The sequence below is a fragment of the Mytilus galloprovincialis genome, chromosome 6 (assembly GCF_965363235.1).
Source record: "Mytilus galloprovincialis chromosome 6, xbMytGall1.hap1.1, whole genome shotgun sequence".
In the NCBI taxonomy this organism is placed as follows: Eukaryota; Metazoa; Mollusca; class Bivalvia; order Mytilida; family Mytilidae; genus Mytilus; species Mytilus galloprovincialis.
The window spans coordinates 56389456-56408470 of NC_134843.1; the positions used below are offsets into that span (position 1 = coordinate 56389456).

At 31.0% G+C, this 19015-nt stretch overlaps 2 protein-coding genes across 2 annotated transcripts; both read left to right on the top strand.

The window, feature by feature from the left end:
* The first annotated feature begins 1000 nt into the window (after window positions 1–1000).
* Window positions 1001–5812, top strand: LOC143078214 (perlucin-like protein). Its single transcript, XM_076253145.1, has 6 exons — window positions 1001–1029; window positions 2056–2204; window positions 2624–2730; window positions 3303–3384; window positions 4689–4921; window positions 5713–5812. The coding sequence occupies exons 2-6, from the start codon at window positions 2057–2059 to the stop codon at window positions 5740–5742; spliced, it is 600 nt and encodes a 199-aa protein (XP_076109260.1). The 5' UTR covers window positions 1001–1029; window position 2056; the 3' UTR covers window positions 5743–5812.
* Window positions 5813–9763: 3951 nt separating this feature from the next.
* Window positions 9764–15324, top strand: LOC143078215 (perlucin-like protein). Its single transcript, XM_076253146.1, has 6 exons — window positions 9764–9878; window positions 10409–10542; window positions 11215–11315; window positions 11856–11937; window positions 13316–13548; window positions 15174–15324. The coding sequence occupies exons 2-6, from the start codon at window positions 10419–10421 to the stop codon at window positions 15201–15203; spliced, it is 570 nt and encodes a 189-aa protein (XP_076109261.1). The 5' UTR covers window positions 9764–9878; window positions 10409–10418; the 3' UTR covers window positions 15204–15324.
* Window positions 15325–19015: the final 3691 nt, after the last annotated feature.

The following is a 19015-nucleotide window of genomic DNA, read 5'->3' on the forward strand; positions in this document are numbered from 1 at the left end:
CATTTATTGTATCTGCTGCTGCAGATTTTTACAGAGAAACCCTACCAGAACTCATATTGATTACACTAGACGCTCAAAACGCTTTTGATAAACTACATCACGAAATTCCATTTAACAAAATGTATCTTGAAGGAATTGCTGGAAATATGGGGTTATTGCTTAGAAATATGTACAGGAATGTAAAAGTTAAAGTTTAACGGAACAATAGGATTTCAGATAAATTTATTCAAGAATTAGGTGTCAGACAAGGTGCTGAGTTATTGACTGTTCTATATAAACAGCATCCTAGAGACATAAGAAAGGTCAAGCATAGGTGCAAGAATAGGCAACATTAATGGTGTTGATCCATCTTGTGCGGATGACATTGCCAAACTGACCGAGGTTCAGGCTCTACTAGATATAGACGATAATATGACGAACAAAACTTAATATAGTATTAAACAATCATACAAATTTTGAAATTGCGCCGTTAATAAAAATGCAACAAGAACTGAATGCATATCTAGGAAATAATAAAATTGACGAAAAGAAAGATGTTAAACATTTTGGACTTAAAAGAACTGTAAAGAATAAATACATAAGACCGGTTAAAAATTGCCCGAGGTACTTTACATGCTATGCATGGTCCTAAGTGCCAGAAAAGAATATCGCTAATCGTCTCATCAAAACTCTGGCAAACGTACGCCTTGTCAAACAGTTTGTATGGCACTGAGGTCCTAAACTATACACAATATAACGTCACAAAATTGGAGAGACTCCAACTATCAATATAAATACAATTACATGGACTACTAAAAATAGTTGCTTGTGCTGCCAACGATATTCTACTAGGATCAGTCACAAAGTTAAAAAATGTTTTTTCTACGGAAAAAAATCGGTAACAGATGTTTAACACTTTACCACTGTAATACCATACTTAAAGTAACAGTTGGATGAAAAAGATATACACGCAAAGGTTACATTATTATTATATCATAAACCACTATTAAGTTATTTTTCAGTATCAGCTTTACATCAAATACCGTAAAGGTTTGTTATTTTTTTATACAGTATTGTATTTTTATGGTTTCGTAAAATTGATTTCAATTCATCTTATTTGAACTATGAATATTATAAGAGACATGTAGTACAATGTAATACAATGTAATATAATTATTTATGCTGCCACTCGTAATATAGTAACACAGCTATATTTAATACAACGTGAATTTCATCATGAAACACTTTTTCCACAGTCAGGAGTTCATTAAGGAATACAAATAAGTTCGAAATTTGTGTTCCAATTGAAATAGCTATCCATGTATTAATTTAAGTTGCAGTATAAAAACAATATTAGGTCAATATCATAAAAATATTAAAAAGAATTGTAAACATTTTGTCAGCCTCATACAAAAGTTTATATTTTTCTGACATTGACCTAATACTTTATATTTATCTGATAATATACAGACGTAATAACATTATACAATTATTAAAATCGGTATCTAGACAAAAGTACTTTGAAAATAGCTTGCTTTCTTTAGTTCGTTGCGATCCAATAAAACATATATTCGGTTGATGAAGATTCCATTCAACCGTTTTATCGTTTTATTTCTAAACGTAGATGAAATTAAATTCCCAGGTTTTGTGTCAACCTTAAAAAAACAATTATACAGATATAATAAAATAATGCATTTTTATTAATATTTATATTGATACAACTCTGAAACTTTTAGATGTTTTGGGAAATTATTTACCCTTCCAAAATTAGTTTCCATCTGTTAAAGAAAGGACCCATGACAGAATGAATCATATTAAGATAAAATTGAGAATGTAAATGGGGAATGTGTCAAAGAGAAAACAACCCGACCATAGATCAAACAATAGCAGAAGGTCACCAATAGGTCTTCAATGCAGCGAGAAATTCCCGCACCCGGAGGCGTTCTTACTCTGACCCCTAAACAAACATATATACTCGTTCAGTGATAATGAACGCCATACTAAACATCAAACTATAAACACGATAACATTGATTTATTACTTATTTTTTATGATCGTAATGATTATTTTTTACAGGATGTTCCTTTCTGCAGTTCTGGTTCTGTGTTGCATTTCTATGGTTGATTCAACATGTTCAACAAATCCATGTGATATATCCACAGAAAAATCAATGATAGCCAGCATGGTTCAGTGCATGCTTCAGTCCATAGAAAACAAGATTAAAGGTAAATTAAAACTGTTACTTGTGGCAAATGGAAAAAGATTAAAAGAGACAAGCAATGTTTAATACTTAATATTTGAATTTTAACAGTCTCCTGTGAAATGCATATAATAATTTTTAATGTCGAGGCCTTTTATAGCCGACCATAAGATATGTGTGTTCATGTCCTTATTTTATTTTAATTAAGATCCAATTTTGACCAGTTTAACAACTCTTAACAAATGTTCATTTATCTATGTTTAAATAAAACAAATGTGGTTGGGTAGATTTCAACGAGATAGGTTTTAAATTTGTGAACTGTTTGTTAACATCACATAAAAACTTCGTGAACAGCCGAAAGTGTAACACATACTAAATAGCGAATTTTCATTTTATCATCAAGCGATGTTCTTGGTTTTAAACGTTATCTATTTATTTCAACAGCATCTGGTGAGTGCACTGCCCCTGTGAATTGTCCAGCCGGTTGGAAAAAGTACAAAACTAACTGCTACTTTTTTTCACCTGATGGTAAAAATTGGCATGATGCTGCGGTATGTCTCTTTTATTTATATTTACAGAGGTGATGATCCACAAATTTCCGTTCATCTGGTAAATTCAAATGAATCAAAAGCTATTCAATTAGTTATCAAGATTTGGCTCAATACTTCTCTGTTGAAAGAACTGGTTACAAGTACAACTTCATATAACCAACATGTAAAATAATTATTAGTTCACAAATCTTAAATTTATAGTACCTTGTAATTTAAACAAAAAATAACCCTTGCAAGGATATTGGATAAATAGTGAGTGGTTGTTGGTATATTAAGATGATAAAGGAGTTTTTTTAAAAACAAGCCTTTAATTTTACCATGTTTACATATACTACAATCAGTACACACGGATTTTTTTATGTATGCTATACAATGGTTGCCATTTGTTCAAGTCCTATTGTTTGTTATATCATTTTATGTCAATACTTTTTGATGTTATAAATATTCTAAAATAGTGTGCGGATAGATTTCAGAAATCACTTAACGGTCAAAAATAGAAATTTAAAGCTAATGAATTCAATGCTTTGGGGTTTTTTTCTGCAGGGTATAACATGCTATTTCTATCATTCCAGAAACAATGTCAAACTATGGGAGGATACCTTGCGAAAATTACAGACTCAGAAGAAAACTCATGGGTTGTTGACATGATCACTAGTTAGTATATTTTATATATATGATATATCGCACTACCACTGTCATACGTTTGGGACATATGTATTAGAAACTTGACAAAAAATAAAAAGGTTGAGAAAATGTAAATGAAAAAGTGTGTGAAAATATTTTTTAAAGATTTCTTAAATAAATTCAAGTTCAATGGACAATTTGAGTGTATATTTTCATTTCAATCAAGGTGATATTGGATACATGTTGACTGGATATGAGTGGAATAGTAAGTTTATTGTGAAACTGTTGTCCTGACACTAAACGAACTGTTCCATGAAAATCCAGTCACAACCGACAATATTGAAAAAGACAACAGACAGTAAATAGCGATGATTAATCAACTATCATTATATAAAAATCTGAAATCCAACCGAATCATTTAATTCATAAATATTCTGAACTATTAATGCTACATCTTGCGCTGATGTCAGCCCTAGGTACAATAGGTTAAACGCGATGTCGATACTCCCTCGGTAATTTCAAAAACCCCCAATCCCGAAGTGGCATTGGAAATTCCGCAAAATAAAATGACGCTTTCGGGCAAAAAGTTTCATCGAGTCCAATAATTAGAAACTATTGACCGGCACAATAATTCAACGCTTGCAATTTGAAAAATTAAAAAGTATTGTGTACTTATTATAAATATATAGAAAATGATAACTGAGGTATAATAAACGGAATTAACAACGGTACTTTGCCATAATTTATGTATTCTAACGCAAGTTCTTTGAGTTCAGAAATATAACAAAAATACATGCTAACATCAACAAGGATTGATTTCAAAGCCTTTTGCTCAAATCTATATGCATATAATAAAGGGGAACTATGCAACTAGAAAAAAAATGCTAGAGCTTTGAAAAAAGCCTACAGTAATTATAGAAAAATGGCATCCGGACCTGTTTTTTAAGCTCTAAAATTCTCTCTTGTATGACAGTCGCATCAAATTCCATTATATTTACTACAATGCGTGAACATTACATTTTAAGATATATTTCATTGTTAAGAATTGTTTTTAGCTTAAACTTTTTCTTTAACCGTTGCGTTTTTTTAACAGGTTAATGGGTTAAGGTAAACATGTTTCAGGTTATTTTAAACCAACAACTAGTTTGAATCTAAATAAAACAGGCCAAATATCATTTTGAAAACATATGTATTGTTTGAAAATCAGATTACACAGCTATAAATAACATCGTCGTGTTATTGATGTTTGTTTGTCGTAGCATGTTTACTTGTGAGATCGTTTTGAGTGGCCCTTTATAAATTATATATGTGTGTGTTTATTAATGGCAAAACAGAATCAGTTAAACACAAACATGGCTATTGGATGGGAATGGCAGACTTTAAGAATGAAGGAGACTGGAGATGGGTTAATGACTCTTCACCAGTCAGTTATTCTAACTGGAGACGAGGAAACCCAGACAATGCTAGTAATGAAGACTGTGGTCATTTTTGGTCAGCAGCAAATTATGAATGGAATGATGCAATTTGCAGTATAGACCAAATGGGTTATATATGTGAATGTTCAGATGTAAGTTTATAATTGTACACGACCGTTCTAATTTTCATATCTACAGTTATGTATTTCTTATTGTATAAAATATCCAATATGTAAGTTGTGAGTTTATTTAGACAAGACATGTCTGATATATGTTTGCCGAATTTAAACATCACTCTTCCAGCATGCCCTCTTTGCAAAAGGGTTAAATTTAGATAACGAACTTAATGAAGTCATGTTTTTTCACGGCGTTGTTTATCTATTGTCGTAATAATAATTTGATACTTATTTCGATTATTGCATCAACGAATGTAACTAATCATTGAATTTATCTTGATGTGTGCTACCTTGCGCTACTATTGAAGCAATTTGCCAAATATGAGATCAGGCTCGAATTTCGATAGAGCTCATGTTGTCCAATCTTTAATTTTCTCTACAGCGTTTTGTAGATTGTTGTTTGGCTCAATATTTAGATTAATAATCATATAATAAACTGACCCGTTTTCGAATCATTCAGAAAATCGTCGTGTTTATATCTATATTATTGTCAAATTACTCCTGTTGAAGTAAATTCTAAACAAGGGACCATACAGTCAAACATTGAAAAGAAATATCAGTCGTGATGCAAACTGCAATACAAATAGTTTTTAAACTTTAAGGATAATATACTGACTTGATTTTGCAAAGTATATAAAGGTTTATTATCTTTGATAGTCATTTTACGAGACAACTGTCTTAAATTTCCTCCGATAAAGATGTCAAATTTTTATTTTAGAATGAAATATATTCAGACACATTTATGTTTATTCCTTCTTTTCTTATAGGCCTCGAACTGTCGTCCGTCCAAGGGATGAGAGGAAAGCAAACAGCCAGTAGAAGACAGATATGCTTTTAATTTCATTAAAGAAATCTGAACAGAAATAATTTTGTATTTATTCTCATATATGATAACAAATAACAGTTTTGGTAGGACGTAAGCTGATGAGGCTAAGTGGATTAAATGTGCGCATAAGTTTTAAATTATACAAATGTGTTTGAGTCCTCTGTATATTAAAACCAAAAAGAAGAGATGTTACTGTTAAGTACATACTATACGTTTTTTTTTATCTAACATGCTTAAACGAATTTATGTTTACCCTATGTCCGTTCTTTTCAAACATATTTTGGTATAAAAGAGATTTTTCGGATGAATCTATAAATAAGGCCGTTAGTTTTCTCGTTTGAATTGTTTTACTTGGTCATTCGTGGTCTTTTGAGCTGACGATGCGGTATGGGCTTTGTTTATTGTTGACGGATGAACGGTGACCTATAGCTGTTGATTTATATGTCATTTTAATCTTCTTTTTTTATATAATCTGTCGTTATTGCAGTTTTTAGCATTCTTTAGGTATTTGTGTTATCATATTGTACGTAATACATACTACAATGTGAGCATCAAAGTTTACGTGATAGTGTCAAACTAATTTAGTAAAGATTTAGATAAATTATCGTAACAACCTGCGTGAAATAATTTCGCTAGAAGAGATTGCGTTTGCCTTATTAAACGCTCAATTGAGACCCAAACTATGCGTCGGTTCGGTAAGGCCCTAACATAATCCCGGTTATCTCTAAAATTTTAAATCATTATGAAAGGAATAATATATAAAATTATTACAATTAATCCTAGTTAAAACTATTACTACATAGAAATATCACTATTTTTGAAAATTTTACTCATGTTACTGGTACGGATTATATGACGTGTACATACATTTGTTTCACAAAGATTTGATTTTATTAGTATTAAATAAACATCGGTACATACGACGATATAAATAGTTTTTTTGACGAAACAAATATAGTGCAGGTACCTTCCTAAAACATTCTTGTTTGTCTTATCTAATTTGAAATTATACTTGTCAAACACTGTGGTTAAAATTAATTTTGGCGAAACCAAAGACATTTTTGTCGAATTCATTTTTCTTGTATATAAAATTAGACATTGAATAAGAATAAATGACGTTTTATTATACTTAATTACATAAAACTTAGAAGTTAGAGTTTCTATATTGGGACATAATAACGTCTATCTCATCATGATTATCAAACCAATCTATACATACCTTTGTCAATTCAAATGTTTAATATAAAAAGAAGATGTGGTATGATTGCAAATGAGACAACTGTCCACAAGAGACCAAAATGACACAGACTTTAACAACTCTAGGTCACCGTACGGCCTTCAACAATAAACTGTTTGTTATGATATCTTTCAATACATTTGGATAGGAATTTAAACTGACAAAATATATTCATCCTTACCTTGTGCTCTATCTGTCTCTCTTTTTTATGCGACTTTACCGGGTATATTTTTTTACACATAAACTACATAAATGTGTAAGAATACATATCATTTTGTCTTTACGAAGGTTATTTGATGTTGATAAGTGGGAACAATTTCCATTTTGTACTTATTTTTTCTCGAAACATACACAAACATATACATGGGGGTGGGATATTCCCTTTTATCCTGCTGTAGGAATTGCATCAAATTTTTAATGCTAAATACAGATAACATAAAGCCATTCATTGACCCGTTGGACATTTAAACACATAAGTTGTCAAAGGTTTCGCAACAATTAAAACTATTGCCAATGCTTTGTCTAAAGAGTGACAACATACAATTTAGCTTGTTGACATATATGTTTCATTGTTTCATGTTTATAGTGATTAAGATTATAACACATGAGTGACTGCTGTACCCCAATTTTTTGACATTCTGTATGTTTGTTTGTGTTACTCAAACATTGTTGTAAATATAAATGAATTTAGGCAACTCTCTTACCAGTGAAAGAGGAGCGAAAGATTCCAGAGGGACATTCAAACATATATATCGAAAATAAACGGACAACGCCATGGCTAAAACATAAAAAGACAAACAGAAAAATAACAGTACACAAGACACAACATAAACAACTAAAGACTAAGCAACACGAACCCCATCAAATCCTGGTGGTAATCTCAGTAGCTCCGAAAGGGTAAGCTGATCCTGCTCTACATGTGGCACCCGTCGTCTAGCTGTCAAATTATGTTAAATCTACACTTTCTACATAGTGAAATGTCTGTGCCAAATGAGGAATACTAATGTTGTTTCCATTCGTTTGAGGTTTTTGAGCTTTTGATATTGCTATTTGTGGAGGAACTTCCCGTTCAGATTCAGCGTGGAGTATTTTGTAATTGCGTGTTTTAAATAATGCACGGATAAAAAATACCAGGTTCGGTCAACCTTACTAATATTATTATTTTCATTTCATGATTTGGTATTCTAATTCAGCGCCTGTAGAGCTACAAGATGATTGAAATTATCATAACGCTTAGAATATTTATTAAATATTGATTCATCTTTGTCTCATAATGGTCCGAGTCCACCATTAATGCGTAGAGCATTTCTTTTAGAATATAAATGAAAATAAAAAAAAAAATCCCACCTCCACTTTCTAAATGAAATTTTTAAAGTATGTTGTACTACTTTTGGGACAAATTATATCAAAATTTTAGAAAACTTCATCTCCTCTAACTCAAAATATGGACAATTTTATGTTTAGGGCGTCTTGAAATCTTTTGACAGCTCCCTAAGTGCTAATTTTTAACAATTTTTAACTGGACCAAATCACTACTTTTCTTTAAATTTATGGACCCAAGTTTTTTTACAGTGTAATTTCACCCCCTACTTCCAATTTGAGGCATCAAACATGGAAAAATAAATTTGGAAGGGGTAAGAAAAATATAGCCAAGTAACCCAGTGTCAACACTAGGGACTATATTCGTAAATCAAGGGACGACAATTGTGGTCTCGGACCTAAAATAAATTATCTTTCCTTGCAATGATAGAAAAAAACATCTGAATGTCAAATTGTTGTTAAATGACAAAAATGCACCTGTAAGTTTGTTTGTTTCATGGTAAATTGTTTTTTTTTTTTCTTTTTTGCTATTTATAGAAATCATCATTTCCCTATTTTTTTATAAATCTTTTCGAATATACTTAATACAATGCAGCTATAATTTTACAACTAATATAACTCAAACGAAAATTTTATGTATCCATCTTTCATGGTAGGCTCCCTAAAAAATGTTTAGAAGATCTTAGTTCACAAGTACATGAAAAGAGTCTCGGTGTTTGTTTGGTATATTTTTGTTTGATATCTGTCCTCATATGACATCTAACCTATTTGTTGGTACCAATTCAGTTCTTACTTCAAACAAACACAATTTTATTTGTTTTACATGGTTGTTTTATGTAGCTCGAATCGTTGGAATGCTGTTTCCTTGACAAATTTTAGACGAAATTGATGGTCTAAAGAATAGAAAGCTTAGTAATATATTCTAACTAATAAAATATTACGAGCGCTAAATAAAACATCTATGCAAGTACATGTAAATAAACATCGTATGATACACATAATACATGAATGATAATTTCAAGAGAGTAATTATTCTTAGCATGAAACTCGAATTATCAAAAAAAAAATAATAAAGGTGTAAATCTTCTATGTAACTTCAAAATAAAGCCACTGCGAACAATTATCTAGTGCAGATGAAGCGTACGCATTTTGTTTACATGATATATGATTCCTATTTATAGGTTTGTGCAAAGAAAACACAATGGATGTCTCATGCATTTTGATTATTTTTTTAAACTGCAAACCTTATACAGAACACATTCACAGTTAATGATCTCGGAGTCATAATATTCAGGGAAAATATAGTTGAAATAAAATAATCTTACTACTAAAATCAAAATCAGGATATTGGATCAGTCAAAAAGTAAAAAATTGCAAATTCAAGGGAAACAGTCGTTTTCAGATATTGTACACTTTACTACCGTAATACAATACATGAACGTATAGTAACAGGTTGATGCAGAAGATATACACAATAAGGTTACATTGTTCGTATATCATACACCAATATTCAGAAGCAGCTTTTTAACTTTACATCAAATACCAAAAAGGTTTGTTATATTTTGTATATACTTTCGTAAATGACGTATGATTTGGTAAAATGTTATTTTTATTTAATTTTATTTCAATTAAAAATATCATAAGAGACATCTTTACATATCTTTTGTAGTATACAGACGTAAGAACATTATACAATCACTATAATCGATATCAAAACAGAAATATTTTCAAATATACTTGCGTTCCTTATTTCTTTGTGATTCAATAAAACATGCTTTCAGAAATAAAACCAAATATTAGTTTTATAAAGTTCCCATTCAACCGTTATATCGTTTTACTGTATTAATTTTAATTGAATCTACAGGTTCTGTGTCAACTTTCATCAAATCATTAAATACAAATATATCAAAATAAATCACTTTTGTAAAAACTTTGATTAATACAATTCTTACATTAAACAGTTTGGGAAATGTTGTGCGATTGAAATTATTTGTCCCTCCGTCTGTTAAGGAAAGGACCAATGACAACGTAAATCAGACTAAGATCATTGATATATCATTTTTTTTATGATTATGATTAGTTTTTACAGGATGTTCCTTTCTGCAATTCTGCTCATGTGCTGTATTTCTGTGATTTTTTCAAATCCATGTGATATATCCGATGAGAAATCAATGATCTCTAGGATGCTTCAGTCCATAGAAAAAAAGCTTAAAGGTAAATTTAAACTTTTTAAACTTGGAACTGCAAAAAGATTAATAGAGACAAGAAATGTTTAATATCGAACATTTGTATTAGTGCAATGCTTACGGTTATTTTGAATGTCAATGCCTTTTATAGCAAACATTAAGATATTGGTTTTCTGATTTTACAGACTGCACGATTGTCTATACATGCTGCGATTGCTTACATCCATTTCATTTGAACGGATAAAAGATGCCAATGTTAAATACATGACAAATCTAGAGAGAATTATTTCCCGCCAAATGTTCATTGGCAATATATATATTTCAAAAACAAGCTTACGGACATTTCATTTTCTTCTGCGTTTTTAGTAACTTCATTCATATACTATCAATGATTCATACAAGTTTGTTTTTTTAAACTTGCTCTTTTGAAACAAAGTAGCAAACATCCTGGAGATCCAGTTTGTAACAATTTGACAACTATTAAATATAAAATATTGAACGATCTTTACTAAAATGAAATGGAAATGTGATAGTGTAGATTCTAACGAGATAGATTTTCAATTTGTGAAGTGTTTGTTAAAATCACTTATTAAAAAAGTACTTCGTGAACAGTCGAAAGTGAAACAAATAACTTAGCGAATTTTTCATTTTAACATTGAGAACAGTTCTTGTGTTTTACATTATATATGTGATTTTACAGCCTCTGGTGAATGCACTGCAAAATGTCCTGCCGGTTGGACAAAATACAAAACTCACTGCTACTTTTTTTCACCTGATGGTAAAAATTGGCATGATGCTGCGGTAGGTCTCTTTTATTTAGACTTACAAAGGTAATGATCCACAAATTTCCGTTCTTCTTGTAAATTCAATGGAACCAAGAGCTTTTCGATGATCCAGCAGGTGTTGGCTCAATACTTCTCTGTTATTTGTATATAGGAAGAACTGGTTCAAAGTGCCACTACCTAAGACCCACATGCAAGATTTGTGGTAAACGATTTAATTTGTCTTAAATACGTTTAGATAGCTTTAGATATAAACAACCGAACTCTGCAGGGTTATTTATAGTGTGTAGTTTCCGGTATATTAACATGATTAAGGAGTTTTAAACACATCACTGTAATTACTACTGCGGGCTTTGGTAATGCAATGGTTGTAATTTTTTTCACGTCCTATGTTCCTTTTTCGCATGTTCTGTCAATACTTTGTAATGTAACTAATATTCTTTAAAGGTATGCAGATAGATTGAAGAAATCATTGAAAGGTCAAAAGTAGACATTTGAAGTAATGATTGTAATGTTTTGCTATTGTCCAGTGTATAATGTTCTTATACTGTCGTTCCAGAAACAATGTCAAAATATGGGAGGATACCTTGTGAAAATTACAGATTCAGCAGAAAACTCATGGGTTGTTACCATGCTTAAAAGTAAGTATATTTTACTTATGATAACTCACACTGACGTTGTCATATGTTTGGTGCATATGTATTCGAATGGGAGAAAAAGAATGTGTTAATAATTTTTAAGATTTTAAAAATCTAATCAATTGGTCTAATAGTACATTACTAATTTTGATATGAAAGAATGCTAACCTTCTGGCATAAAGATATTGATTCATCACATAAATAAAGGCAACAGTAGTATACCGTTGTTCAAAACTCATAAATCCATGGACAAAAAACAAAATCGGGATAACAAACTAAAACCGAGGGAAACGCATTAAATATAAGAGGAGAACAACGACCCAACACTAAAATGTAACACACACAGAAACGGACCAAGCATCAGACAAAATCCCACGAGAATAACAAATATAACATCAAAACCAAATACATGAATTTGGGATAGACAAGTACCGTGACACGTCTTATCGCAATGTGAAATTACACTCAAAAATAAGAGAAAACAAACGACGCAACGTTAAAATGTAACACACACAGAAACGAACAATAATATAACAATGGCCATATTTCTAACTTGGTACAGGACATTTTTAAAGGAAAAAATGGTGGGTTGAACCTGGTTTTGTGGCATGCCAAACCTCGCACGTTAATGGCAATGTTAAATATAACATTGAAATGACAACATAATATTACAGGACTACAATACAAATAAATAGGAGAACGTATTAAACAAAGAAACACATGATTAATGAATAACAAAAAGCATCAGGTTTAAAATTCAATACGTCAAAAACGCGCCTCGTCCACACAAGACTCACCAGTGACACCCAGATATAAAAGATCGAAAGCAAAAAAAGGAAACAAAGTTGTACAGCACTGAAGATCAAAAGTTGAAAAAGGCTGTGTCAAAATCAGTGAATAACAAAATTGTTAAATGTATAAAAAAATAATATTTTCATCCACCTTGTTAAACATCCACGATAGGTACAATGCATTTAGTGTGTCAACTACACTTTAGATTATGTTTTAAAGATTTTATTTGGTGAATTATCAATTGTTCCTTATATTTCTGTTACTAAATATGAACGTTACTCAAATCTTACAGTATTATTCAAAAATCATAATAAAAACATAATCATTATAATCATTATTATTATTATTATTATTATTATTGTTATTATTATTATTATTATTATTATTATTATTATTATTATTATTATTATTATTATTATAAATTCAAATTCAAAACTCAACATTTTTTTTTGGAAATAACAGCGTCGCCTTACTGATGATGTCAATCGTACCATGCTTACTTGTAATGTCATTTTGATTTGGATACATACTTATCCAATTATAAACTGACACTTTTTACTATACTATGTGTTTGTTGTCGTTGAAACAGAATCGGTTAAACACAAACTTGGCTCTTGGATGGGATTGTCAGACTTTAAAAAAGAAGGTGACTTGAGATGGGTTGATGACTCTTCGGCAGTTAGTTATTCTCACTGGCATCTAGGCGAACCGAGCAATTCTACGAATGAAGACTGTGTTCATTTTTGGTCAGAAGTTGAATATGATTGGAATGATGCTCACTGTCATATATATCAAATGGGTTATATTTGTGAATGTTCACATGTAAGTTTATAATTATACAAGACATTTCTTATTTTCATTTCTACAGTTGAATATTTGGTCTTCTGCTAGGATTGAGATTAATTCTCAATCATATTCAAAACACCGTTATTTTAAAAAATCTAAAGTATCTCACATTTAAATTGTGAATTAATTTAGACAAGTTCAGATATATGTTTGCCGAATCTCCCCATCTCTCTTCCAGTATGTTCTCTTTGCGAAAGGGTTAAGTTGAGATAATGAACTTCAGTTTTCACGGCGTTAATTACAAAGAATTGTTGTGAATCTATTGTCGTAGTGATAATAAGTTGATTCTCTAAGACATTATCAAGATGCTTGATTTTTTGATCGACAGCATATTTTTTACGTTCGCAGGACATATGTTTCAACAGACTCTCGGCATTCCAATGAGAACCAATTGTGCCCCTCTTCTTACCGACTTGTTTCTTTATCATTATGAACCTGATTTAATACAGGAACTTCTTATGAAGAAAGATAAGAAGTTAGCAATATCCTTTAACTCTACTTTCCGCTATATAGATGACGGTCTTTCACTAAATAATCAAACATTTGGTGACTATGTTGAACGCATCTATCCCATAGAACTAGAGATAAAGGATACAACATATACAGTTAAGTCGGCTTTATATCTTGACTTACAGGGTCGGTTGAAAACAAAACTTTACAACAAAAGAGATGATTTCAAATTGTGAACTTTCCATTTTTAAGTAGCAACATTCCAGCATCACCCGCATACGGGGTATATGTATCCCAATTGATACGATATCCGTGCTTGCATTTCCTATTATGATTTTCTTGATAAAGGGTTGCTGCTCACAAAGAAGCTATTAAACCATGAGTTCCAAATGGTGAAGTTGAAATCATACCTTCGAAAATTTTACGGACGTCATTACGAGTTGGTTGACCGTTAAGGAATACCGTTTAACAAATGATATCGGATATGTTCCTTACGTCGTAACTACAATTCCCTTCCCTTTCATGAATGTGACCTACCGAATTAGACTATTTACCGGGTTTGTTATAACATTAGCAACACGACGGGTGCTTCATGTGGAGCAGGATCTGCTTACCCTTCCGGAGCATTTGCGATCACCCCTAGTTTTTGGTGGGGTTCGTGGTGCTTATTCTTTAGTTTTCCATGTTGTGTCATGTGTTCTATTGTTTGTCTGCTTGTCTTTTTCATTTTTAGCCAGGCATTGTCAGTTTGTTTTTGATTTATGACTGTCCTTCTGGTATCTTTCGTCCCTCTTTTGATACTTATTTCGATTACTACATCAAATAATGTATTCAATCATTGAATGCCATTGATTTATTCTACATTGTGCTACTATTGAAGCAATTTGGTACATATGATATTAGACTCGGATTTCAATAGAACTCGTGTTGCCCAATTGTTAGTTGTTTCTAATGTGTTTAGTGAAAGTTGAGCTAAATATTTATATCAATAATCATATATATAAACTGATCTTGAAGTATAGAAACGTTTGTTATCTTTGATAGTTATTTTTCTGACAACTGTCTTAAATTTCCTCTGATAAAGATGTCATTTTTTTTTAGAATGGAATATATTCAGATAAACTAATGTTTACTGCTTTTTTTTCTTATAGGCCTCGAACTGTCGTCCATTAAATGGATGAGAGGGAAACAAGCAGCCTGTAGAAGACAGATATATTTTTAATTTCATTAAAGAAATCTGAACAGAAAGAATTTTATATATATTCTCATATATGATAACAATAAATAGTATACAAACTATCATATCATATCATGTAAGCTTTTGCTAAATACTAAATAATCACAATAATCATTTTTAAGACATGTACTTTTATAGGTGGCACGGTAGTATTTTCTGGTCCATAAAGGATAATGATAGCCATTTTAGAATTTTCACCAGTTTCTAACACTGCAAGAAATTCTACATTCACAGTTAACTGAAGGACTTTTATTTTACTATTCAGAAATTAATTTGAATATGTATCATGACCGTTTACTTTTTTTGCTATTTTTAAAAACCTATGGCCACTAGTGCTTTTAGGTCTTTTATGGTGCAGTGAATACAAAATTAAAAAAAATTCTCAAAAATTCATTTTCATCTGTATGTAAAATTATTTCATATTTTTCTACACCTGATTCATCCCTCAGATTGGGAAAGTATGTTCAGTTGATACTGTATTTTTTGTCCAATCACACTGTTTAGATACATTGACCTAAGTAGGGAACACAAAAGAGCAACCTAAATTCCGGAATGCAAATATTATTGTGCCACCTATAGTATAAATAGTACAGATCACCGTATTGGTACTGTCTTCAAAAATTCAACATTGAGCCCATACTGCATTGTCAACTATAAAGGGCCCCGAAATCCCTAATGTAAAAAATAGTTCAAACGAGAAATCAGACAACCTAATAAATGTACAAATAAAATGAACGAAAAACAAAAGTGTAACACAGCAACAAACGACAACCATTGAATTACAGGCTTCTAACTTAGGACAGGAACATACATACATCATGTGACGAGATTAAACATGAAAGCTGACTCCCCAGCCCCTAACCTGGGACAATGGTGTAACAGTACAATATAAAAGCGAACTATGAAAAAGGCTGAACTAATAGAAATAAATCTTACAATATCACAGAGTGGACGTGGCGGGATACATGTACGTAACACGGAGGAACACTAAGTTCAAATCTGAGAGTTCAAGCTATATCAAAGCCCTAACTACTAGTAAAAAAATATACATCTAAGTCTTACTCATCCATCAATACACATTCAATATCCAATGGATGTCATACAAAGACATCATTAACTGTCAGAGAAATACGTGACCTTGTGCAGTGCCAATAAACAGTTTTCGACAGATTAAAGATCCAAGAAAGTGCATATGTATACCACATTAATATATAGTATACTTTTAATTTACTGATAAATATCAGAACCATTAGAAAGGCAACAGTAGTAAACCACTGTTTAAAAGTCTTAAATCGCTTGACAGATAACATATCCGGGTTCTAAACTAAAACCGAGGGAGGATATCAGTTATAAGAGGAAAACAACTAGACAACAGAAAAACTAAAGTGCAACATAAATAGAAACTAACTACTATGCTACAACTACGCGTCATATTCCCGATTTGGTACAGGATATTTTATGAAAAAAATGGTGGGTTGAAACTGATTTTACGGCTAGCCGAACCTCGATGGCAAAGTTAAAAATACCGCTAATATGACAACGTTACATGGCAGGAATACAGTTCAAATAAATGCAAGTACACTCGGTACAGAGTTTCATAATAATACAATATAATAGTACTTTTCGACATGTTCACCGTAGAATAACAACGACTTCCTAAAATTGATTAAAAATCAGTATGGTAAATTTCTAAAAAAAAAAATGGATATAAATCGAGATCAATAAAATTGAGAACGGAAATTGGGAATGTGCAAGTTTGTTATTGTCTTATCCATGTTATTTGATATATTTTATAACAATTACAATAATACTGATATTCAATTGTGTTAGTGATTGTGTGATTAATTGTAATATATTACTATGTCGGGTTTTCTTCTAAACCAAACTGTGTAAAACAAATAAATCATGAGCACATAGTTGCTTTAAACTAAAATCATATAAATGAACGGGGTGATAAATTATTTTCACTTTTACATATAAATAAAAAATAAAACATGGAGTTGAAAGTACAAACGGGAAAACATAAAACATTATCCGATCAGAATTACAAATAAAACTATATATTAAGTAAATACTAATCATATGCAAATACTACAGTGTGAATTGGTTATCTTCCAAAATAAGTTCATTTAAAGGATGATTAGTTCACCAGGATCGTTTTAGCACGGTTAACAACATCTCCATAAAAGTAAAATGTGCTTTACCGTTTGAAATAAGATTTCTATAGGTACAACCAAACTACAAAATCAAAAATCTTCATATCTAAATATTTTAAGCAATTTGTGGTATTAACATCCCAGACCTAATAATTTGCAAGTAATACATATATTAAGTTCTTTAAACATGTTAAATCTAAAACGCGACAACAGACACAGGCATAGCGAACGAGTTGTAAAATATCACCACCGTAAGATGGTGCATAAGGAACATCGCCATCCAAACAAAAAAAGGAAAATTAACAATAGTTAACAAAAAAATTTCCCTTCTGTCGGTAATTTTAATGTGGAGTGTAAATCAGAAGTATCTAGGACAGAATAGTTATTACAGTTTACATTGGATGTATTCAAATTATGAGACAATATTATTGCGACAAGAATTATTCACTGACCACTTGAGGCAGAAATTGTGATCTTTTACGATCAATAACCATTCAGTAAGATGTGGGCTGGAGACAGAGGTAGGATTGGATACTTTACATAATCTTGAATGTTGTTATGAATAACTTCTTAATCTTACATTTTTTAGTATTTTTAAGTAATTTCAATGTATTATCAGAATAGTTTCATACAGGTTATAGGCATTCATACAAGAAAACATACTCATATGGTAAGCTGACATCAATTTGAGTCTTTTTATAAATTCTTTACAAAATTGATACAGGGTGGGGGTGTACAACGTACTGTAAAAGAAAAGTTCGAGCAAATGCAGTAGGTTCTTTTAGGCTATGATTCTGATAAACGACTATGATTGTGAACAAACGCGTTGTTAAGAGTTTCTTATTTGAAAAAAAAATGTTAGTACAGGATGCACTTTGTAAATACAGCTGTTTCACAAACCATGCTTTATTTCAGAAGATATATAATATTCATAGATATTTAGCTTTATTAATGTACCGGTTCCCAGAAATCATCTCACCAGTATATATACACATGAATTGCTGTCAAATTGAAATATGTGTAATCCCTAAAGACAACATAGTGGTAGTACAGAATTGACGTTTATTAAGTTCATGTCGAAAATATGCTACACAGCCCTTTATTTTGCTCTTTGAAACAAATAGTAGTGCATATGAACTTACCATTCTAGGACATATTTTTTTTCAAAAGTAAATGTTGTATAGTTTTAGCCGTACAAGGACTCCTTATAGAATATTGCATTGTCGATATTTTTAACAGAAAATCAACATATAGAAGAAGGCTTTAAATGAGTTTAAATTTCAGTAAATTTATTTACCAAACGACCATTTTTTTAAGTAGAAAAAGTTTATTTAAAGCTTGTGTGGAAGTGTAGTGTAATAAGTTAAAAAGTCAAAACTGTCAACAACAAAAAGGACCATCAAAAGCACGTATTATATTTAAAATATCCAAAGATTTTTTTAGTTAACTATTTTCATATAGTTCATTACAAGCGATTATGATAAGTCGTTTGGTAGTACACATATAGTAGTGAAGGTATTGGTGAAAAGCACTAAAAGATTAGTTGTAGAACATATACTATAAACCAAAATGAGACGATCTTTTTTTCTGTTTTTTGTGT

What these genes read in the sequence shown, in the direction of transcription:
- LOC143078215 (XM_076253146.1), top strand. Translation starts at nt 10,419, where the DNA reads ATGTTCCTTTCTGCAATTCTGCTCATGTGCTGTATTTCTGTGATTTTT. An exon ending in AAAATTGGCATGATGCTGCG is followed by an intron (nt 11,316 to 11,855) that starts GTAGGTCTCTTT and finishes CTGTCGTTCCAG; the next exon opens with AAACAATGTCAAAATATGGG. An exon ending in GGTTGTTACCATGCTTAAAA is followed by an intron (nt 11,938 to 13,315) that starts GTAAGTATATTT and finishes TCGTTGAAACAG; the next exon opens with AATCGGTTAAACACAAACTT.
- LOC143078214 (XM_076253145.1), top strand. Translation starts at nt 2,057, where the DNA reads ATGTTCCTTTCTGCAGTTCTGGTTCTGTGTTGCATTTCTATGGTTGAT. An exon ending in CATAGAAAACAAGATTAAAG is followed by an intron (nt 2,205 to 2,623) that starts GTAAATTAAAAC and finishes TTATTTCAACAG; the next exon opens with CATCTGGTGAGTGCACTGCC. An exon ending in ATATATGTGAATGTTCAGAT is followed by an intron (nt 4,922 to 5,712) that starts GTAAGTTTATAA and finishes CTTTTCTTATAG; the next exon opens with GCCTCGAACTGTCGTCCGTC.